Genomic DNA, 24,261 nt, shown 5'->3' with positions numbered 1-24,261 from the left:
TGTAGGGCCATGGCTTTTGTTTCCTTGCTGGATGCTGGCTGAGGGACTCTTCCAGTATTGCTGGCCAGTGCAGTCCCTTGATAAGCCTCTTGTATGGCAGGTGACTTCAAAACTAGTAGGAGAATCTTTCTCCCTCCCCAGTATGCTAAGTTGGAGTCTCAGAAAACCTGATAACATCACATGCCATTATCCCTACCAGATAATGTAACCCGATCAAGAAGGTAAATATCCAATCTTATTTGCAAGTCCAGCTTACATTCAAGAGGAAAAGATTACACAGAGTGTGTACACCAGGGACTAGGAATCTTGGGAGGACATTCTTGAATTCGGCCTACTACATATCCTTACTGATATTTACCTTAAATTCCTAATCTCTATGTTTGCTTTCTTTATGCTCTAGCTCTTTTCAGGAGAAGGCATGTTAGAGAGAAGGGTTCTCTTCTGCACTGAAAGCTGGGATAACGTGGTGATACTAAGCTACCCTACTGGTACTAGCTAGTACTACATACTTATGCTAGCCAAGAAGACAGTCGAGGGAGCAAATCTAGCTTTATTTACTAGTCATGTGACTTTGAGAAAATTAGTTAATGTCTCTGTGCCTTGGATTCCCCATCCATAGAATGAGGTTAATAGAAAAGCCTGCCTCAGAGGCTGACCTGAAAATTAAATGAGATAATACATACCCAGCTTGTCATTATTAGTCAGTATTATTCCATTACCCTCTAAATGGGGTGACACCAGTCATGAGAGCTAAACTAATTTTCAATGTTGATGACTTTTTGTAGAATTATGATCTCTTATATGTGTACATTGGCCACTGGCCATGCCAGACTCACAGAATCTATGTGAAGAAGGCATCATTTATCTTGCTTTGCAGAAACGTACCAGAAGTTGAGAGAAGCTATGGAAATTGCCCAAGGTCACTTTGCCGTGAAAAGCTAGGTTCAGGATTAGCTCTCTAAGTTCAGTACTTCAGAATCCAAGGTCAGTGTTCTTTCCAGGGTGCCAACATGAAAAAGGGAATGAGATTTGTTCTTCATAAGAAGAACAAGCAGAAGTCACAGCCACTGGAGGAAGCTAGGGGAATAGAGTTGTCGTTACAGGAAGTATGAATTTTAGTGGCCAATTTGGAGATGCAATGGCTTGCCTTAGGGAATACTGGATTCTCTTCTAGCGCAATGTTCGGGAAGAGGTTGTATCATATGGCACAGTGGAGAGAGCTTGGAAGTTGGAATGATTCATTTAGTTAATAAATGTTTGTAACTCTTAGGCCAAACATTGCTCCATTTGCTGGGGATATGATGGTCAGAAAACAACAATGAGCTTGGACTGATTATTTCCCCTGGGTTTTGTAAGGATTAAGTAAAACAGTATACTGTGAACTGCTATCAGTGCCTGGCCCAGAGAAGGCGTTCCCAGGACGTCAGCTCAGGAAGCTGGGATACCGTACAGGGGGTTTTCACATCAGATTGACATCTGGGCTAGAATTATAATTCAATCCACAAAGAAGTATTTGCTATCTACCATGTGCCAGGCACAGTGCTGAGCGCCAGGGTGTTGTAATGAAGAGGAAAAGACATTCATTCAGGAGCTCTAAAGTAAATACTAACCAAACAATAGAGATACAATATCTTGTCACATAAGTAAGATGGAGTGATGCCCTCATGTTGGTGAGAACCAGAAAGCTTTCATGATGCTGGAGGTTGATGGTAATGCATGGACACTGTTGATAGTCTGAGAAGGCAAAAGAAGAGACTACTCCTTGATAATGATTATGTCTATCATTGTATTTAGCACTTCTGTGTGTCAGAGAACAAACTGGCCTCATTCCTTATGGGAAAAGTTAGAATAACTTGTATTACTGGCTGGTCATATTACTCATATGAAATACAGAGAGACTAAGACCTGTATGCAAGTTTACAATCTTAGAGTAGATGCTCTAGAAGCGAAGCCCTAGATGGGGGTTCTTGTATTCTTGCTGCTGCTGCTGCTGCTAAGTCGCTTCAGTCGTGTCTGACCCTGTGCGACCACATAGATAGCAGCCCACCAGGCTCCTCCGTCCCTGGGATTCTCCAGGCAAGAACACTGGAGTGGGTTGCCATTTCCTCCTCCGCCTGTATTCTTGGGCAAGTCATTTACTAAGAATGGGATTGTGGAAGAAATAGATAACCAGGGACACAGAATAAAACAGGAGAAGAACTAGGCAGACACGTGGCTTCAGGAGAAGTCTGTGTGCGTGCATGTGTGCTAAGTCGTTTCCGTCGTATCCGACTCAGTGCAACCCTATGGACCGTAGCTCGCCAGGCTCCTCTGTCCATGCAGTTCCCCAGGCAAGAATACTGAAGTGGGTTGCCACGCCCTCTTCCAGGGGACCTTCCAGGCCCAGGGATCAAACCCACATCTCTTGCATCTCCTGCATTGGCAGGCATGTTCTTCACCACTAGCGCCACCTGGGAAGCCCTCAGAAGTCTAGCCTCCACTTGATCCCACGAATTCTGGAACATGAGTTTTACCATAGAGGTTGTCCTGCTCAGAGACCAGGAGGCTGGGCTGCTTCCCTGCGATCCTAAGCCTCATGCCACATCAGTCAATCGTTAGTCACAGGCAACCACATGGAGAGTAGAGAAGAAGGGTGGGCATCACTTCCCAGGCACCTCCAGGGAAGGCAGAAACCGACAATTAAGAGAAATGCCCCAGAACACAGTACACAGAGTGAGCTTTTAGTAGCCAGATGGGGGTGGAGAATGGGCGATGGGGAATTGGAGTCTTTTTCTGGTGAATGGAGTCCAGACGGGACACCAACAGCAAAGGCCATGGTCCCAAAGCTGGGAAATGGGTGGGAAGCCAAGGCCTCGGCACCTGCTGTTTCAAAACCAGTCTTGGTCTACATCCCAAAGTTCTCAATGCTCTTAACCACTAAACCACATACCCACAGTTAACAGTTTTTACTTTATCTCACTGAATTCTCCCCAAAATAGAGTTAAGTAAATGTCAATCCATTTATATCCAGAAAAAAAAAATTTTTTTTTGAGTTTCTGGGAATTTGAACCTAATAGCTGGTGGAATTGGGATTCACATTCATACAGGTCTCCTAGCTCTCCTTGCTTTTTCTCTCAGGTCACCTGACTTGGAAATTTGAGGAAAGTGGAGTGAGGATCTTGATTTCAGGGTGAATGGAAGAGTCAGGGTCATTTCTTCCACCAAAATATTTCAGTTAAGCATCTCAGTCAAGAATCTCAGGATCTCGGGCCTCATCCTTTACTTGCCATTTGGAGAGCACCTTTGGGCTTCTCTGGTCTTTAGCTCAAGTTCAGACTTTCTAAATGAATGTCTACTGGTAAGGAATCTGCTTTATCACATTCCTTTTGTATCAGGATCCAGCCACTCTTGGCTTGAAGATGATCCAATAGAACTAGACAGTGCCTCCTGACATTCTGGATGCCTCTTATGCTTCTAGGAGCTTCTCTGGTCACTTAGTGGTAAAGAATTTGCCTGTCAATGCAAGAGACCTGGTTCAATCCCTGGGTCAAGAAGATCCCATGGAGAAGGAAATGGCCACCCACTCCAGTATTCTTGCCTGGGAAATGCTATGGACAGAGAAGCCTGATGCATATGCTTTATTTCTTCCTCTGCTGACTCACAGTTGCATAGACTTTTAGTAGCAGGGTGTGGACACTAGACCCTAAATTCCAGTTATAGCCATCAATGGCTCTGGCATTGTGGTCAAGCCCTTCAGCGTCTGAGTTTGAGTTTCCTCCCCTGTAAAATCAGTACTGTGTTGTTTCCTACTTCTCAGAACTGCCACATGGGTTAAAAACAACATATTTAAAATACCAAGCACATAGCAGGCATGCAAAAATGGTAGTTATTTTTATATGACAGATATACACCTGCACAAGAGAGAGAGAGACGCTTGGATGCCTGCTAAGCAAGCTTCCGCCACTTGGGAAGCAGATGTCAAGGCCACAGAGTGAGCTCCAGTGTGTTGAACCCACTCCCATGCCCAGGAGACCATCTCCTGCTTGCATCTCTACTTCCTCTGCCTCCACACCCACCCCCCCCCCCCCGCCTTGATTCCTTAACCTGCTCTTGTCCAGAACGCCCTGCTCTGGTTACCTCCATTGCCTTCTGTGCTCCAGCTCTACGGCAATTCCTCCAAGAAGCCTTCCTGTGGTAACCACAGGGTCTGCTGGCCCACAAGATAAGAGATCTGGGTCACAGCTTTGCCATGCCACCCTTCCCATCTCTTCCTACTCCTGAGCAATGGCGTGGTTAAATGATACCTCTGTCATCTCTACTTTCTATGATCCTCGATGCCAATATTCCCCAACTCTGGGACCACCATCCCCATAGCGGGAATAATATTCTTCTCTTTATTATTATCATCATTGAAAAATATTTATATTTATTTATCTGGTTGCTCCAGGTCCCAATTGTGGCATGTGGGATCCTCAGTCACAGCACGTGAACCTCTGGTTGAGGAAGGCAAATTCCTGATTGCAGTATGCAACCTCTTAACTGTGGTTTGTGGGATCCAGTTACTTGACCAGGGACCAACTTGGGCCCCCTGCATTGGGAATGCAGAGTCTTAGCCATTGGACCACCAGGGAAGCTCCCTTTATTTATTTTCTTTTAAAACAATGGGGGCAGTTCCATGTCTTATGCCTCAGTTAGTCCACTCTATCCTAGGGCTAACTGACTTCTCTCAGGGATGTTCTTGAATTCATAAGCACACTACACTGGCTAATCTGTACACAGTTTAAGCTGCCTGCTTTCCTTGCCTTTCCTTTTTTAAATTTAAACACAGAATAGCCTTCCTAGCGCTTCTACGTTTTTGTTGTTTTTATTTTAAACACAGAACAGTTAATGACTATTTATTCCTGCATTAACATTTTCATTCTCCTGAGAGTTTAGTGCCATAGCCCACAGTAGGGTCTCAAAAGAAAAACACAATTGTAATGAATACCTAAACTCTCAGCAGTGATCTCTGATTCCACCTCTGCGGGTGGTAGGCACTCTGAACGATGGCCTCTTTTGCCCCATATCTCCTTTCTGCTGCGTACCGTCTCCCAAGATAGAAAGAGCAAGGCACTCTGCTCAGAGCCACACCAGCAGTTTTGCTAAAATAGCCAATTTCCAGGCTGTGAGCTGATAACCAAAATAGTGTTCCCAGGGTTTCGGCACTATCTGGTTCCTGCAGGATGGGAGGGGGCTGTTCTGACGCCTCAGAAGCATCAAGCAAAGTGAATATTCCAAATATCCCAAACACAACAGCTGAGGCCTTGTTCAGCTGCTCTCTGCCGCCTTGCCAGGAGGTCATCACCCAAGGCTGGCCCTAAGCCTAGATTAGTCCGGACAGCAGCCTCACTCCCTCAGCTTCTCTCTGTTAATAGACTTTCTATGAGGCGTTTGGAGACAGATCAGGTGTCCATCTGACTCCTGAGTCACTGCATTTGGGCCTCTGAGTAGGCCCACCCTGGTCTACAGCAGGACCCCTCTGAATCTGACCGTGCTCCGATGAGAGCTAAGGGCCTGGAACAGGTCTGGAGCAATGGCCTCACGATGCCTATCCCTTCCAAATGGCTGGCTCACGGGGTACCAAAAACAGATGAATAGAAATAGCTACTAGGGCCCCTGCCCCCTGCCTGCGGTAGACCTCCATGAGAGCATTTTTAGTCAACACCACCCCCATCGGGCTTCCCAGGTGGCTCAGTGGTGAAGAACCCACCTGCCAATTCAGGAGATGCCAGAGATGTGGGTTCGATCCCTGGGTTGGGAAGATCCTCTGGAGCAGAAAATGGCAACCTGCTCCAGTATTCTTGCCTGGAAAATCCCATGCACAGAGGAGCCTGGTGGGCTGTAGTCCATGAGGTTGCAAAGAGTCAGATGTAACTGAGCACACAAGCATGCCTTTAAACCAACAATTATTGAGTTTATACACATTGATCGTCATAAATTGGGGCATCCCCGAGCATCAGCAGTGTCAGCCACAAAAGGTAGATCATGTCTCCAGTGTTTGGTCCTTCCCTCCTTCATCCCGACCCACCACTTTCTTGCCCCAACAGTGCAAGCTTCAAGTACACCATCCCGAGGGTGCTGGCATGCTTAAGTATTTTGCAAAAACCATCCTCTTTGGACTCAGAAAACACATACCAGAGTCTCCACTCAGTCACCCAATTCCTGGGCAACCTTGATAACTCGATTTCACCTTTGTCTCTCATTTTTCAACCTTCATCTATCACAGTGGGTATGACAGAAGTAAGATCCAGTGATTCACTATAGAGGGAAACACTCTGCAGATGGCAAAGTACCACATCAACAGGAAGCCCGCTCTATTTCTGCCATACCCTCTGGGGAGCTGGGTTTTTTAATGACAACCTTGACTTCCCTGGTGGCTCAGACGGTAAAGGATTTTCCTACAATGTGGAAGACCCGGGTTCAATCCCTGGGTTGGGAAGATCTCCTGGAGAAGGAAATGGCAACCCTCTCCAGTATTCTTGCCTGGAAAATCCCAAGGATGGAGAAGCCTGGTCAGCATGGGGTCACAAAAAGTCGGACACGACTGAGCGACTTCACTTTCACTTAATGAAGGTGCAGAGAAGGCATTTTCTGCTGTCTGCTGCAGGGTGGGGCGCAGGCCATGCTAAGGTCAAGCCAGGCTGCAGCTACTGAAGCATAACTAAGGTGACTCATTTCCCTGATAGCACCCCTGAGAAAACCTCAAGCTCCTTCTTGTCCTTTCGATCTGGCTCAGGCTCACCTCTTGGGATGGAAGACATTTGGCACCAGAAAAGGAATGTGTCAGGAAGAACTGTCTCTAGGTCTTTCCATTTGCATTTAGAGAAAAAAGGGGTAGAACCCCCCCCCCCGCCCCCGCCAAAAAAAAAGAACCTTGGGCTTTGACTGTAAGTGAACTCTGAGCTCTGTTTTATAGTCAACGTGAACTTGGGCGACTTCCTTATCTTCACTGTGCCTGTTTCTTCCACTTTGAACTTGCCACTATGATTCCTCCTTCCTAGGGTTGCTTGAGGGAAATCTCAATGAGTTCCTCTACAAAATGTCCATTTCACTCCTCTGCCTTAAGTAAGAACTATGTCAGGAGACACATTTGTGTCCTTGTATTTTTTTGTTTTACCATAACGAACATATTTGTAGTCATAATAAGGAAAAAAAAGTCTGATTTATTTAATTCTGAATGAGACTGACTGAACGAAGAACACATGAAAAAACTGAGGCTCAGAGGGGTTTATTTGATCATTCCTAACAACCCAGTTGTTCAGGGCAGAAGTGAAACTGAAATTGGGACCCTTGCCTCTGAGGCAGGTGCAAGAGGTTCCAAACCTATTTCTGCCACCGCTTTGAACTTTTCTCTTTTCAATTTCAACCCTTGGGAATTTAAATTTCCTTTCACATTCAGAACTCTAAATTTGGAGCTGATGTTTAAACATGTACATGCCCAGGTCTCAAAGCATATGGAATATATGTCTATAAGTGCATATTGATCTTTCAGGAAATAGATTAATAAACTCCCAGCCCAAGCAACCGGTTATCCCTTTAGTCAGCTTTTCACAGATGAGGACATGCATACATTCTGCAATTCCTCTTTTCTATTCTAAGTGACTTTCCGGAGACCCATTGCCACCTGGGGCAAAGTACACAGCCCCAATAGCATTCTGAAAGCCAGGTTTAATTTCCTTTATTGTTGTTTCATCTATTGCTGCAATCAGAAGGAAGTATAAGCACTCTTTGAAGCAAGCCTCTTGCTGGTTAGCAACTAACTTCTCCAGCTTAATTGCTTTGTCCTCTTGGAGTTTACATGGAGTTAGAATCCACACTCAGGGACCTGCTAAAGCTGGAAATGGGTGAAAATGTCACCTCCAACAATAACAGGGCATCTCAATGAAGAGAAATCTCACAATGCAAGTAAAAAATAAATCTGATGACCTCAGGGAGACATTAAAAAGACAATGAACAAAGGAGAGAAGGGGAGAGGAAGGTAATAACTATGAAAAACATTTTTTTTAAGAGTAACAAAGAAATATATGCGATGAATGAACACACACAACTATTTGGAGTTGGGGGCAAGTTAATTATATTCAAAAAAGACTGCATCTCCAGAATTTCTTTTTTTTTTTTTGCAGTTAAATATTTTAGTTCCTTCATATAGAGACATATTACACATGTTAACAACCATGAAAAACAATACAAAATGCCCTCGATTTAACAAGTAGAAAAATATAACTAGTATATATGGCAATTGTGAATCTAATACTGTACAGAAGTAATTTATGGATCTTACAAATAAATTATACTTAAATGCCCTTTTAAAATTCTTTCCCCCACCCCAGATGTACACCAGAACTTACAATAGGAAAGGTTCCGAGCCTAGCTTATCGCAAAAAAAAAAAAAAAAAAAAAAAATCAGTGCCAGTCAAATGTTCTGCCGACAAGCTCAAAGAATTTCTTATTTGGCTCATGAAAATATTCGTGCAGTTTATTGAGGAGTCTGGGGTCCACTTGGGGGTGCGCCCGGCCTTTGGACTCGTGTAAGCAGCGGTCCCGGCCGCCATCCCGCAGGCAGTAGAAGCCCTTGGTCTTGTTAAAGTAGAAATTGGAGGCGTTGATCTGCGGCGACAGCCTCAGGAACCGCTCCACCTTCTGGATCTCGGGGAAGGGGTCCCTGATGAGGCGGTCGCCGTCCACGATGTGGATGCGGCGCAGCGGGAAGAAACGCAGCCAGTTCTGCATGTGCAGGTGATACAGGCTGCGGTTGAGAGCCTTGTAGTCCACGTTGAGGCGGCCGTCGCGCACCAGGAACTCCTCGATGGACGGGTAGGGCTTGCGCTTCTGCACGTGGTTGTAGAACACTTGGGTGTAGTCGGACAACACGCGCTCCGACGGGTCCCGCAGGATAAGCAGCAGCCGGATGGCCGGGTTCATGCCGTGGACGCGCTCAGGCACTTTGGGCGACGTGAAGTATGCGGGGGTCTTTTCCACCGTGAGCTGGTGCGGGGCGGAGAAGGGCATCTGGCTGAGGTACCAGCCCAGGCCTTGGCTGTAGTGCTCCTCCCAGTCGAAGAAGTGCACCTCGTTCTCGGCAGCCGCCACGTCTGGATGCAGGCTGAGCATCTCCAAGAGCGCGCGGGTACCGCCCTTGCGCACCCCTATGATAATGGTCTGCGGCAGCTGCTGGGCGGAGCCGTTGGGGGCCTGGCCGTCCGGGATCTCGTCCTGGAGGCTCGCCGCTTTCCGCACCAGCTCCGGCTGGCCCGGCTCGTCCCCTGGCACCACCGCGGGGCGGGAAGGCACTAGCTGGAGCTGGGCCACCAGCATCACCGCGCCCAGGAGCAGCGGGGCCATGCCGGACACCACGGTGGCTTCACTGGGCTGGGCGCCGCTGGGTCATGAAGCGCTGCCCGCAGGGGGACGTCTCCAGATCAGTGACACATGGGTATCCGCAGGCTTCTGATTACTAGGAAACAAAGGAGGAAAGTATTAACCCCACGTAAATACTGGGCTTAATCAAGCTGACAACTCTGTCATCTTTGGCAAGACATTCACCTCCTCGGGGTTTTCTCAGTTTTTTAATCAGATGGTAAAAAAATCTGCCTGCAATGGTGGAGACCCAGGTTTGATCCCTGGATTGGGAAGATCCCCTGGAGAAGGAGATGGCAACCCGCTCCAGTATTCTTGCCTGGGAAATCCTATGGGCAGAGGAGCCTGGCAGAGGGGTCCAAGGAGTTGCAAAGAGTGGGACATGGCTGAGCGACTTTCACTTTCACTTATCCTATCAAGCAGGGGTGGCAAACAGTTTCTGTACCAGGCAAGAGAGTAAATGGTTAGGCTTTTGGGGACATATAGTCTCCATGGGAACTCCTCCAACTATGTTGTTTTGCTCTAAAACATCCACAGAGACCTGGGTGTGGTTGTTTTCCAATAAAGCCTTATTTACGGGCACTGACGGTTGAATTTCATATCATTTTCATGGGTCATTAAAAATTATTCTTCGTTTACTTTTTTCCCCCAAACATTTATATGTTTAGTGCTCTACTGGCACAAAAACCAGGCCAGATTTGGCCTGTAGTCCTATTTTGCCAACCTTTGCTACAAAGGAAAAAGATGGGCAAGGTCTGTCAGACCTCAGTAAACATCAGTGAATAGCAACCAGCTGCCAGCCCCAGGCAGAGGGGCAAGTGACAGAGAAGCGGGCATGGTTTCTGCTCCCCTACCCACCAGGGGCTTCTCATTTAATAGGACCGACGGACCTGTTTGAAAAATGGAATGGTTACCTCCAGTTGTTCACTTGTCCCTGGATCTAGTTCTTGCTGTGGCCTCAGTGCAGGGGGAGTGTACTTCCTAGTGATTTTAGATTTGGCCAGTGGCACGTGGGCAGATTGACTGGTCTGAGCTCCTTGCAGTGCAAAGAACTCTCAAGGGTCTTCTCCAGCACTAAGATCAAAAAGCATCAATTCTTTGGCGCTCAGCCCAAACCAGTTAGTCCTAAAGGAAATCAACCCTGAATATGCATCGGAAGGACTGATGCTGAAACTGAAGCTCCAATACTTTGGCCCCTGGATGCAAAGAGCTGACTCATTGGAAAAGACTCCGATGCTGGGAAAGATTGAGGGCTGAAGGAGAAGGGGGCTGCAGAGGACGAGATGGTTAGATAGCATCATTGACTCAACGAACATGCGTTTGAGCAGGGAGATAGTGGAGGAGAAAGGAGCCTGGCGTGCTACAGTCCACGGCACTGCAAAGAGTTGGGCATGACTTAGCGACTGCACAACAACGTGGGCAGAAACGACAGTGTCAGTGCCCAGCATAGATAGGCCTTAAGAGGACTGTGTGTTTTCACATGCCCTCAGCCCTTACACCATTGCAATGAAAAAAAAAAAAAAGTGCCCTGGTCCTAGGAGGAAGATGAAACACACTTGGCGCAGAGCCACCCCATCTGTCCCCTGTGTGCAGCCTAGCCATCTCCCTCATGTGTAAGAATGAGTGCTTGTGGTTTTAAGCTGTTGAGTTTTGGGGTGGTTTGTATTTCAGGACACATTTGGCAAAAGTTAACTGACACAGCCTGGCTGCAAGCATTAGTGTGGTATCCGTTATGATCACAGTTTAGGTACTTTGAGGACCTGTGTTCCTTCATTTTGCCTGAAACGATTAGGGATGTCTTCCTAGTAGAGCAAGCGTGTGCAGTGGGCCTAGAGGGATATACAGGTGAGGTTACTGGAAGAAACAAAAAACTTTCACAGAGGTGAAGGTTAACTGTTTATAAAGAGCGGGTCTTACAGTCTCAGTTGAATGTCACCCCAACACGACAGTGGAAGGTAGAAACACAGGACAGTTATAGATGAGGGTCTTGCCCAAGGACACAAAAATTTATTCCATTTCAAAATTCACAGTCCAAATTTAAAGCTCTGAACGCAGGGCTCTTCCCATGAACTGCCTCCTTTATGCCTTCTCCTCTTTAACTCTCTGAGATTTATCACATTTGGGCATTAAAGTCCCTAAGGAACACAGGCACTGCTGAGCTGCAGTGCATGGGCCCCCAAGACACATGAGCCACGGTTGATGTTTTTACAGGGCTGATAAGCAGCAATCCGTGTTTGACCCTCTCCAGGAAAGAGGCGATTGGAAGTTCTGTTTTAAATAATCTCTGTCTAAACACAGCTCAGGGAGAGTTGGAGACAGGCCCAGTTTGGGGACTGTGGGACTTACAAAGCCAGAAAACATATTTTCTATCAAGAAGGCCCATCATCTTCATTATGCCAGGCTTAAAATTCACTTTATTAGTTTAAACTTGTCTGGGGTGGTTGGTTTAGTTGCTAGTTGTTTTCGACTCTTTTGACCCCATGAACTAGATAGCCCACCAGGCTCCGCTGTCCATGGGATTTTACAGGCAAGACTTCTGGAGTGGGTTGCCATTCCCTTCTCCAGGGGATCCTCCTGACCCAGGGATTGAACCCAGACTTCCTGCAGGCAGATTCTTTACCAGCTGGATCCACTAGAGAAGTACTAAAACTTGTCTTAAATGTGTCAATGAAGAACAATATACAGGGCTTCCCTGTTTGTGATCAAACTGATTTGATATCCTTCAGATATCAATTGTATTAACCACTTTGAAAAATGTATCTTCAAGATCAAACAATTAAAAAGTTGAAAAATCACAGAACACTGGAAAAGGAACCAGAAAAATCACCTGACATGCTTATTTAGGGGGAAAAAAAAAGAAAAAAAAAACGTTTTGGAGAGATGGTCAAACAAGATGGGGTTCAAGGTTGGTCTTACTGGTTGGATGAGCTAAATTTAATGGGCCATTTGCTTTAGTCAAATGCATGTTTTAGCACGACTCAGTGAAATTCTATTTCCTTTTCCACTGCCGGTGTGGGTCAGCCAAAGGGACCAGTTGTGCTTGCCTTTCACATGTTTGGGGTATGTGAGCATGTGCACATGCGTGTCTGTACGTCTGTGTGTACATGTTTCTGCACACACGTGTGCGTGTGCAGGCCGTGGGGTGGGTGAAGCGAGGGAGATAGCAACTCTTCCACATTGAATAGCTATGCACTGCCCATCTCACAGCTTCACATCCCAGAAAACAACCCGGTCCTGGAACACGGCAGGGACAGAGTCAGAGGCCAGCCCTGAAAGCCACATGCGTTGACTCTCCATGCTCTTTTCACGTTATTATGAGGCATGCCTGTTAGCACAGTGAGCATCTGAGATCACTTTCCTAACGGGGAGTTACCAGCAGACAGCAAAAAGAAGAAACATTTTTTTTTTTTTTCCTGCTTGAACCACGAGGCTTGTGGGATCTTAGTTCCCCTCCCGGGGATTAAATCTGGGCCCTCAGCAGTGATAGCCTGAAGTCCTAACCACTGAACCACCAAGGGATTCCGGAGAAGAAACTGAATATAGCTTGTCCTTTACAAAAACAAAACAAAAACAACACCACTCCAAAACAACCCCCCTCCAAAACAACCGAAAGACTAGTATACAGTTTAAAAACTCCCTGTTGCTGTTCAGTCACTCAGTCGTGTCCGACTCTTTGCAAGCCCATGGACTGCAGCACGCCAGGCTTCCCTGTCCTTCACTCTCTCCCAGCGCTTGCTCAAACTAACGTCCATTGGGTCTCTGATGCCATCCAACCATCTCATCCTTTGACATCCCCTTCTCCTCCTGCTTTCAATGTTTCCCAGTATCAGAGTCTTTTCTAATGAGTTGGCTCTTTGCATCAGGTGGCCAAAATAATTGAACTTCATCTTCAGCATCAGTCCTTCCAAGGAATATTCAGGACTGATTTCTTTTAGGATGGACTGGTTGGATCTCCTTGCAGTCCAAGGGACTCTCGAGAGTCTTCTCCAACACCACAGTTCAAAAGCATCAATTCTTCTGTGCTCAGCTTTCTTTATAGTCCAACTCTCACATCCATACATGACTACTGGAAAAACCAGAGCTTTGACTAGACGGACCTTTGTTGGCAAAGTGATGTCTCTGCTTTTTAATATGCTGTCTGGTTTGGTCATAGCTTTTCTTCTAAGGAGCAGGTATCTTTCAATTTCACGTCTGCAGTTACCATCTGCAGTGATTTTGGAGCCCAAGAAATAAAGTCTGTCACTGTTCCCACTGTTTCCCCATCTATTTGCCATGAAGTGATGGGTCCAAATGTCTTGATCTTAGTTTTCTGAATGTTGAGTTTTAAGCCAGCTTTTTCACTCTCCTCCTTAACCTTCATCAAGAGGCTCTTTAGTTCCTCTTCGCTTTCTGCCATAAGGGCAGTATCATCTGCATATCTGAGGTTATTGATATTTCTTCCGGCAGTCTTGATTCCAGCTTGTGCTTCATCTGGCCTGGCATTTCACATGATGTACTCTGCATATAAGCTAAATAAGCAAGGTGACAATATACAGCCTTGATCTATTCCTTTCCCAATTTGGAACCAATCCGTTGTTCCATGTCTGGTTCTAACTGTTGATTCTTGACCAGAATACAGGTTTCTCAGGAGGCAGGTAAGGTGATCTGGTATTTCCTACCTTCACCAATACCTTCTCCCCTCCACTCTTCCAACCACACTGCCTTCCCCAAAGGAGTTATGTAAATAAAAGTGTAACACATTGTTTTACAAGATATTTAGAAAAACTCAAATCTTCACAGGTCATTAAGAGCTGCTCAGGAAGGTAAGAGCAACCCCTCTCAATTCTGACAGTAATCACTGTTCATTTATGTCTCTGACAGTTTGTCATAGCTTGTCCTAAGATGGATCATGTCTCCTTGTTACTTTTATTACAGATGTTAAAATGACCCACATATGCACTTGCACATTTTCCAGAAGACCCGATTTAAAAACCAGTCTTTTCTGTAACCCTATCCAAAGTGTTATTACTTCAACACATAATCACTAGATAAAATGAAGGAGATAATGAAGCAGTTTTTTGTCTTAAGTCTTCAAAAGCCAGTGTGTATACATTTGCAGGACATCTCAAGGCCATTTCTTGTTGCTGTTGTTCTGTCACTAAGTCGCGTCTGAGTCTTTGCAACCCCTTTGCAAAGCCAGGCTTGCTTTTTCATATGCTGTCTAGGTTTGTCATAGCTCTTCTTCCAAGGCACAAGAATCTTTTAATTTCGTGGCTGAAATCACCATCTGGGGTGATTCTGGGGCCCAAGGCCACTTGTGGTTTCTGACAACTGGAGTAGACAGCCCAGAGACTGTTGCAATTCTTACTCTGGAAACTCTTTTAATTGTGCAACGTGCTTTCTTCAAAAGTAAGATCCTTGACCCCACTCACAAATCAAGAGCGTCTCAAACAGGAAAAGAACCAGGAAGGCAAGTTTGAAATTGCAAGCAGCACAAAAATAAACAGCTTATTCTCTCTTCAGAAGTAAACTAGGTGCTATCAAAGGGAATCTTCTGGAAGTCTGGAGCCTGAGCTGGCACCAGCACAAAGACTGTTCAACAGCACTGGAGGCCAGTCCACATTCCTCCCAAAAGCAATGTCGGCAGCAGTCATCCGGAGCACTTGCTACTGAGCAGACACTAGGCTAGCCACTGTGCACGTAGGACCCGTGTGACGCGCACTGCATGCTGGACAGAACTGATATTGTCCCAAGAAAGTGAGGCTCGGAGAAATGGAGTGGTTTCTTCAGTCATGTCCATCTCTTTGCATCCCTAAGGACTGCAGCCCACCAGGCTCCTCTGTCCATGGGATTCTCCAGGCAAGGATACCAGAGTGGGTTGCCTTTTCCTACTCGAGGGGATCTTCCTGACCCAGGGATCGAACCCATGTATCTTCTGTTTGCCTGCATTGGAAGGCGGGCTCTTTTACCACTGCCACCACCTGGGAAGTGCCATCCTTCCCTGTGTAGATGGGTTAAAAGATCCCTGAAAGAGATCCAGCTCACTCTCTGTTCACGCCCTTTTACCAGGGAGGCTGCTTGCTTCATTCTGCGGTGATAAACCAAGCCCTGAGTTTCAAGAATTCCAAAGCCAAGAGTCTTTCCCATCAGCAGCACTAGGCTTCTTTGGGCCCCACATGAAGATGCTGACACAGGAGAGGACACAGAACTTTCCAGGTGGAGATTCCCCTGCGTTAACAATTAAATCCAAGGGAACTTCCCTGGCGGTCCAGTGGCTAAGACTCCTAGCTTCCATTGAAGGAGGCATGGGGTCAGGGAAATGGGAAGTCACATGCTTTGAGGTGAAAAAATAAAAGAGTTAAATCCAAATCCTTTTCAGGTCAGGAATGAACCTAGGATAGGATCTGTCTGCCCCTCCCACCTCACTGCCCCTTTAAGCCAAGCTCAGGCCTTCCGGTTCATTTGAAGGTACACCAGCTCTGAGCCTTGGCATTCTCTGCTCCATCTTTCCAGGATGCCCCACCCCTCCCCACCCCCCACCAGGCTTCCTGAGGCTGGCTGTCCCCTGTCACGGATTTTATTTCAAATGCTGGCTTTTCTCGGCAACATGAGCCCACCCTCTCGCCTTTAATCACTGTCTTTCCCATCATCTTGTTTTATATTCCTGATATACTATCCAAAATTATGTTTGCTTGTTTACTGCCTGCCTCTCCACCCAAAAAAGTCAATTCAGAGCTTCCTTATCAGCATCCTACCTCCCTCCACTGCATCCTTGGGGGCTGGCGTGATTGCTGGTACCCAGCGGGTGCTAGAGAAGCTGTTTGCTGAATGAACACATCGAATGTAGTGGAAAGTCAGGCAAATAACGGAAGGCACTGACAGAGGCTTTTCATTCAGCAGAAAGAGAAACTTAACCATTTGCCATTTATGAAAAAGACAGTGGCAAAAAGTAGTAAGCTTTCCTCCCTAGAGGATCAAATAGAAACCAGATGTTGAGAAGGGGGCTCAAAATTTCTCATAGAGGACAGACAAAATCGCCTGAGAGCCTAGAATGCATTTTCATTAAAGAAGGATGGGAAGTAGTGAGATAACCCTTCAAAAATATTTAATTTTCTTCTTAAGTCTTACTACATAATTCACATTATGACTGAGATTTCAAATGTAACCAGTACAACACACTTACTCTCAGCCCCATCACTAGAACATATTCATGGATAAAATTAAAGAACTAGAATATTTCACAGGAGGGACATTCAGTATACATCAAGCACAGCGATGCTCGTGGTCCCTCTGTCTGCCGGAAAACCTTCCCAGCCCCTCAAAAAAGTTGGTGAACCAGCCAGCACAGGTAAGAATCTTCTTGGATAACAGGGATGGTTATCTGGGGGGACAAAAGTCATCCAAGGGATTTGACAGAAGGGTTGGAAAGGAAACGATTACTCTCTCCCTGAGTGCCGGCTGTGTGTCAGGCGGTAGGCCCTCGTGTAGAAATCATCCCCGCTAATACTTGTAACAGTACCAAGGGGGTGGTTATTTTCCTTTTATTCTATATGTTTTTTGCAATAAAAGGGCAGTGAGTGGTAATAGAAAAGCAATTGGACAGACCCAGGCTAGAATTCTGAGAGCCAACCGAGCTCAGGTTAGTTTCTCATTTCTTTGGGCCTCAGTGTGCCATTCTGCAAAATGGGCTAAAAACTACTTCCTAGGGATGCTATCATGATTCCAAAAGATTACCCATGCCAAAGAGACAGGGCAATGTCTAGCATTTACAGGGCATACGACGAATGCTAATGGCCTGGCTTTCTCCCCAAGGCAGACACAGAAACATGCTATTAAGGTTAAAGTGAAGTGAAGTCTCTCGTTCGTGTCCGACTCTTTGCAACTCCATGGACTGTAGCCCACCAGGCTTCTCTGTCCATGGGATTCTCCAGGCAAGAATACTGGAGTGGATTGCCATTTCTTTCTCCAGGGGATCTTCCTGACCCAGGGATCGAACCCAGGTCTCCCGCATTGCAGGCAGATGCTTTAACCTCTGAGCCACCAGGGTTAAAAGACCTTCTCAAATAAAGAAGGCTGAGCACTGAAGAATTGATGCTTTCATACTGCGGTGCGGGAGAAGTTTCTTGAGAGTCACTTGGACAACAAGAAGATCAAACCAGTTAATCCTAAAGGAAATCAGTCCTGAATATTCATTGGAAGAACTGATGCTGAAGCTGAAGCTCCAATACTTTGGCCACCTGATGGGAAGAGCCGATTCACTGGGAAAAAACCCCTGATGCTGGGAAAGATTGAAGGCAGGAGAAGGGGACGACAGAGGATGAGATGGTTGGATGGCATCACCGACTCAATGGACATGAGTTAGGGTGAATTCCGGGAGACAGTGAAGGACAGAGAAACCTGGTATGCTGCAGTCCCTGGGGTTACAAAGAGTCGGACACAACTGAGCAACTGAACTGGAACAAAAAGGTCACAGGACCAAGAAGTGTGCTGCTTTGCCTCTGAGCGGAGATGCCTTCCTTGGGCTGTGGCAAGCACATTCCAGGCAGAGGGACGAGCTTGCTCCAAGCCTGATAACACAGCAGGAAGGATGCGAGCTCTTGTGTTGCTCTCTAAGAATCGCCTCTGTCCATGTATGCTGGGGTGTTAAGTGATTTAACTTTCTGGAATGCACTAATACCCGAGTAAAGACGGTTTGGTCAGAACTGTCCTTTCTGTATCCAACCATTTATGAGCAATCAATGGTATATGATTTTTTGTTTGCCTTTAGGAGACCTTTACCTCTGCATGGTTAACTTAAGAGCCTGTGGCAGTGGGGTCAACCTTCCATCCTTGGCAGGTCATTTTGGAAACCAAGAGAGGAAACAGATTTAGCTCCTTCCTGTCAGTCTACAGAAGGACAGCACGATCTCAGGATTCCCATAAATATTTATTTTCTTGAAACTGCCCACACATGACACTCGTCAACAGCTGCTGACATTGACTTTGGCTTGGATTTACTCATGGTAATTGCTGTGAGGTAAGTTGGGGGTAGAAAAGAATTCAGGGTACAAAAGACCCAAGGTCGGTTCCCATAATGTTACTACAGAGAGAAGTAAGTCAGAGTGAGAAAAACAAGTACGGAATATTAATGCATATATGTAGAATTGGAAAAAAAAATTGGTATAGGCAATCTTATTTACAAAGCAAAAATAAAGACACAGATGCAGAGAACATATAGATACCAAGGGGGGATTGGGATGAATCGGGAGATTGGAATAGACATATGTACGTTGATATATATCTATTTTATACAAATTGGTACCATGTATAAAATAGATAACTAAGGAGAACCTATAGTATAGCATAGGGAATACCACTCAGTGCTCTGTGGTGACCTAAATGGGAAGCAAATTCAAAAAAGGGGGGGGGATATGTATATGAATAGCTGATTCATTCTGCTGTACCGCAGAAATTAACACAGCATTGTAAAGCAACCACATTCCAATTTAAAGAAAAAAGTTCCTCTGGGCCACACTGACTGCCTGGGAAAAGGAGGGTGACTAGCCCTATTTTCCTCTTGAAAAAGACCAGGACTCTTCCAACACTCCCTCCTCCACTTTATAGGCTCCATGACCTCCATGACACAGGACGTTCCTTATTTACAGAAGGTTACCTGGATAATGAATGCAACTCCCCGGAATTGAAGGAAGTAGGTGCCTGGGTCAGCCAGGGAGGGCAGCATAGTGGGGTAAGGATTTGAGGCCAGTGGATTTCAATCACCGTGTTATTTCCAAGCTTCTGAGAATTCCCTGATCCAATGCCAACTGCCCCATAGGTAGCCTGAAGTCAACCCACAGGACATACTTTTCCAAATTAGGTGAGAGATTAGGTTGAAGGATCTGGACAAGGGGTTGCTAGTGGGAGGTGACTAAAGCTCCCCACACCCCCGCCAAGAGCTCTGGCTGCTCCATCACTATCGCCAGGCATAAAGCTTTTTCCAGACTTACAAGTGCACATCGATTCCCTGGGGATGTAGTTCAAAATGCAGATTCTAATCCAAGAGTTCTGGGCAGAGGCCTGGGAGTCTGCGTTTCTAACCAGTTGCCTGGAGAACCGGTCTGCCCACCCACAGCCTTTGGAATGGCAAGAACTCAAGAACTCCCTGAGCTTGGAACAACTGCATCCATTCAGATTGGGAGCCTGATGGTCCTGGCCTTGGGCTGGGAAGGCTGCCTTTGGATTTGGTTTCCTATGGTTGTTAGGGTAGTTTGTTTTTAAATCCAGGGTTGGAAACAATTGCAGCAGACAAAATAGAGAGGGATCGGTCTGGTCACAGAGGTGGTGTTATCTGTGGAGGGGGGCGGAGGGCCGATGCTGGAATTCAGAGGATTTAGAGCCAAAAACCCAGGCGCAAATCTCAGCTCTCTAATTTAAAATCCACGAGAGAGCACTGAAAACCCAGACCTTCGATCGAATGCCTTGGCCAACCTACACCGATTGTGGGGATTAAACAGAAGCCTATGAGGGTGCTTACGATGTTGCCATATTGCCTGGCCGATGGCAAGCCCTTCAATCGTGGCAGCTATTTTTGTCTCTTAAAAAAAAAAAAAGGAGGCTGTGTGATATAAATGGGAATCAAGGATGATAATTAGTCAAACGCATTTGTTCATGATCCAAAGCACTGCAGTGACTCAACCAGACAGAGGCTTGCAGGAGAAAGGACAGTGACACATAGGGGCGATCCGGGCTCTCTGTCTGGGGAGGGGTGCAGAGGGGCCTCCAGAAAGGCCCCCCTGCCTGAGTGAAGGGCGGCCAGGTGTGTGCAGGGGGGATGAAGAGGAGCCCCTCCCCCCTCATGGTTAATCTGCGGTGCCGTGCACAGAAGGCAGTGGTGACCTAAATAAATCCTTCATTAGCAGCAGAAACACTGGCACAGGCTGAGCTCCGTGACGGGAGGGCGGACGGGGCCTCTCTTACTACTCAGCGCAGCTGAGTGGAAAAGGGGGCCATGCCAGCAGACGGGAGACAGGATCTCAACCGCCTCGGTGCGCTCGGATACGCACGGCTCAGCTCCCGCTCCAGGTGTGAGCCAACCTCCTGACAGATGCCATCTGACTCTGAGAACGTCCCTGGACGAGGCGGACAGTCCTCATCACCCCACTCACGGCCAGCACCCGTGCAATCCATTTCCCTGGAAACGGACAGGAGAGACACAGAGCATCAGAGGCCAAAGAACCCCCTGTCCCATCTGCCTCCCTGTCGATGAGGACACAAGTCGCAGAGAACCGGAGCCCCAAGGCCAAGGGTGCAGGGGCTGAAATGAATCAGAAAGCAAGGTCTGCTGCTGCCCATGCCCCGAACCCCAAACACATGGGAACCTGTGCTTCTTTTATTTGGGGTCACAGAGCCCTAGAATAGTTGCCACTGGAAATAAATATATACAAGTCAAAGTAAATTCTTCCCCTGGGTAGGCAAAGGTGGAGGGTGAATTTCTCTCATTTCTTGAGTCAGGCTGGATAGACTGAATTTGGTTGCCTCTCAAATTTCACACGTTGAAGCCCTTGTCCCTGGTGTGGTGGATATTTGGAGATGGGGCCTTGGGAAAGTAATTAGAGTTAGATAAAGTCCTGAGGATAAGACCCGTAACGAGATGAGCATCCCTGGGAAAAGAGGAAGAGAGATTCGTGCTCTGTCTCTGCCACCTGAGCATGCTCTTGCTTGCTTGCTTAGTCGCTCAGTCGTGTCTGACTCTTTGCGACCCCATGGACTATAGCCCACCAGGCTCCTCTGTCCATGGGATTCTCCAGACAAAAATACTGGAGTGGGTCGCTATGCCCTCCTCCAGGAGATCTTCCTGACCCAGGGACTGAACCCAGGTCTCCCGCGTTGCAGGCGGATTCTTTACCATCTGAGCCACCAGGACTGATACACAGCCCTTAGGAGAAAGAAGAAAGAGTCTGCCTGGGACTGTTTCCACTGGGTGAGTCTTCCCAGGGGTGGCACACCATGGTCTCCTGGACCCAGGCAGGTGACATGACCCTCGGAAGCTGGGTGGCTGGGGCGGGGGACAGCAGCAAGCAGCTCCGTGTGTCCGTGGGCTGTGTAAAGAACAAGCCATAACTCTGGCCGATGTTGTTGGGGAAGAGGGACCAGTGTCGTCTGATCTTTGGATTTTTTGAGACTCTACTGTGAATACTTGTATGAAAACTCCTGATTTTTATGGATGCCCAAAGAAGTGAAGATGAAATTAAAAAAAAAAAAAAAAAGAAAGATTAGAAGGCAAGTCTGCAAAGACTGATGCCTCAGGTCTATACTTGCCAACAGGCGATCACTCCACACTTCTACAAGGCACCTATGATGTTTCCATCCCCTTCAAGGAGCACAGCCTTGGCATGGTGAAGGGGCTTGTGTAACTCAATGAAGCTATGAGCCATGCCATGCAGGGCCACCCAAGACAGACGGGTCAGTGAAGAGTTCCAACAAAATGGGATCCCCTGGAGGAGGGAATTCCTGGGGACACAGAAATGACCCAGTCACTGACTTCAGAGCACCCTGTAGTGTAGAAGATACCCGTGGAAGGAAACCTATTACTGTGTCCAGGGTGAGCAGGGATCAGGCACCACTGTATCAGAGTGCCGGGGAGAGAAGCCACACAAGAAGAAGACAGGGAGGGCCTGGCGTCATTCCACTAAAAGGTATCAACAGCAAGGCCAGAAATAATCCAGGAGGAGGCTCGGGGTCTGCTTAGCAGCAAGTCCCCAGGGACAGTCAGCCCAGAAAGAGTTTGTAGCGGAATCAGGGCTGGGCAGGGGGCAGGGACTCAGCCCGTGCTGGGGTTGGCGGTGGAGGTTAGGTCTTTGGGGGAGAGTGGCAGATGATACCAGACTGCAGGAGCCTTTGGGGGCCACAGGTTGAGATTCAGAAGCACGGGGAAGGAAAAGAGCCCTGGCAATGGAACAAAGGAAAACGTCCCAAGCCTAAGTCCCAGAAATGCCACTCACAGACTCCAAGTTGGGACACGTTAATGGAAAATCTTGGAAACTACTGCTCACTTTAGGTCCAAGAGCTTGTTTTTGTCTTTCCTCTTGGATACGCGTGTTCTTGGTTTAACGTGATCATTTAAAAACAGACGTTTGCGTGTGAGCTCAATACTGACCTTGAAAGACACCAGGGTGGAGCAAGGACTGAGATACCCCTGACTGCAAGTTGCTGAGGGGGAAACAGGCATGGGCAGAATTAAAGCACAGTACCATAGCTAGTTTCAGTTTTACATTGTCTATATATATATATATATATATATTTTTTTTTTTTTTCCTCTTCTGAATTGAGTTGTTGCTGTTTCTGTAACAGCACTGAATAAAGTAACGGCTGGTTTCTCCCCCCGCACACACATACACACAGAACTGTGATTTCTGTCCATCCTTTACTTAAAAAAAAAATAAATAAATACTATTCAAGTTAAATATTTCCTTACTCTTAAAGCTTCAGGTTTTACAAAATGAGTTAGTGTCTCATTTGCCTCCGAGTCGAGCTTGAACTTATCCATAATAAATTTAAACAGAAAGCATCTGCCTTATCATCTCAGTCATCCTGGAATCTTTAAATGCTGTTTAATCTGCCCAGAAGAACTACACCTAGATCTTGCACTCGACACAACCTTCTCTGCGATCTCTTGTTATCGCTTGTGATAATTTCAGTGTCTTCAGATTAACTACAGTACTATGCAGTAAGTTCAACCATCGCCAGCCTGATCATGTATTCTTTCTGAATGCTGTTGCAAAGTGGTTTATAGTTTAAAAATATTTTCAGTTTATTATTCCTTAAATAATGTATCCGAAACAATCTGGCATCTGAGGGAGACATTCAGGAGTCTTCAGGAATGACGAGCTCAGAGGCGCCAGCTGGTGGTTAGGAGTGTGGGTTTGAACCCCAGCTCCATCCCTCACTCCCACTGTGACCAAGGTCACGTGACCTCCGTGGGCTCTGTTCTTGTACATAACACGCATGGATGATGGCAGCATTAATACTGTAGGATTGTTGTGAGGCTTAAAGGAGATATTACCACATACATGAAGTGCTTAGAAGAGGCCCTGGCATGTAGACAACCCTCACCAAACGTGATCACCAGCCCTTGGCGGAACTCTGTTTTCCATCTTTAATCCAGGTAATCAATTTCCCTAACACCGATCATTTCAGGCACATAAAATGCATCGCCACAAAGTCATCTTGGCTTGAAAGGACCCACACACAAGAGTGAGCAGGGTGTTGAGCTGGGGTCTAGTCCCAAGTTCTGTCCTGACTTCTGTGTGACCTTGGCCAAGACCCAGAAATACTCTTAAGCCTCTTTTACAAAAGAAAACAATTGGACCATAAATTCTCAGAATATCTGCCCTCTTATATCCATCTACAATATGAAGGCTTTACAGAATTAAGAAACATTCTTGTCTGTCAAAGCAAGACACTATTATCCAAGATTCTAAACAAAACAATCACTGTTAAAAATAAATATTAATAACGTTTTGTCACTTGGTATCAGCCTTCCATTTCATGGGCTAAAGGTAGAAAAATACATTAAATTTCTGCATTTCTGAGGTCTTTTTGATAGTCAGGAAAATAATATAGCTTCTAGCAGGAAAGACTGTCCCGTTGAGGGTGTGTGTGTGTTAAGTCACTTCAGTCATGTCCTACTCTTTGCGACTCTGTAACCTGCCAGGCTCCTCTGTCCATGGAATTTCCCAGGCAAGAATACTGGAACGGGTTGCCATTTCCTACTCCAGAGGATATTCCCAACCCAGGGATTGAGCCCATGTCTTTTATGTCTCCTGTTTTGACAAGTGAAGGCAATGGCACCCCACTCCAGTACTCTTGCCTGGAAAATCCCATGGACGGAGGAGCCTGGTAGGCTGCGGTCCATGGGGTCACGAAGAG

At 46.6% G+C, this 24,261-nt stretch overlaps 1 protein-coding gene across 3 annotated transcripts in view; it reads right to left on the bottom strand.

The window, feature by feature from the left end:
- Positions 1-8,075: 8,075 nt before the first annotated feature.
- The window catches only part of HS3ST1 (heparan sulfate-glucosamine 3-sulfotransferase 1), a 35,946-nt gene continuing 19,760 nt past the window's right edge, over positions 8,076-24,261 (bottom strand). For all 3 annotated transcript variants that reach the window (XM_043906179.1, XM_043906180.1, XM_043906181.1), the window contains one exon: positions 8,076-9,472. In XM_043906179.1, the coding sequence (XP_043762114.1) occupies positions 8,422-9,360 (939 nt within the window). In that variant the 5' untranslated portion in view covers positions 9,361-9,472 and the 3' untranslated portion in view covers positions 8,076-8,421. The remainder of the gene's footprint in view (positions 9,473-24,261) is intronic.

This window comes from Cervus elaphus, chromosome 6 (assembly GCF_910594005.1).
Source record: "Cervus elaphus chromosome 6, mCerEla1.1, whole genome shotgun sequence".
NCBI lineage: Eukaryota > Metazoa > Chordata > Mammalia > Artiodactyla > Cervidae > Cervus > Cervus elaphus.
The sequence above is the reverse complement of the archived record's forward strand: the minus strand, read 5'-3'. Positions and strand labels throughout refer to the sequence as shown.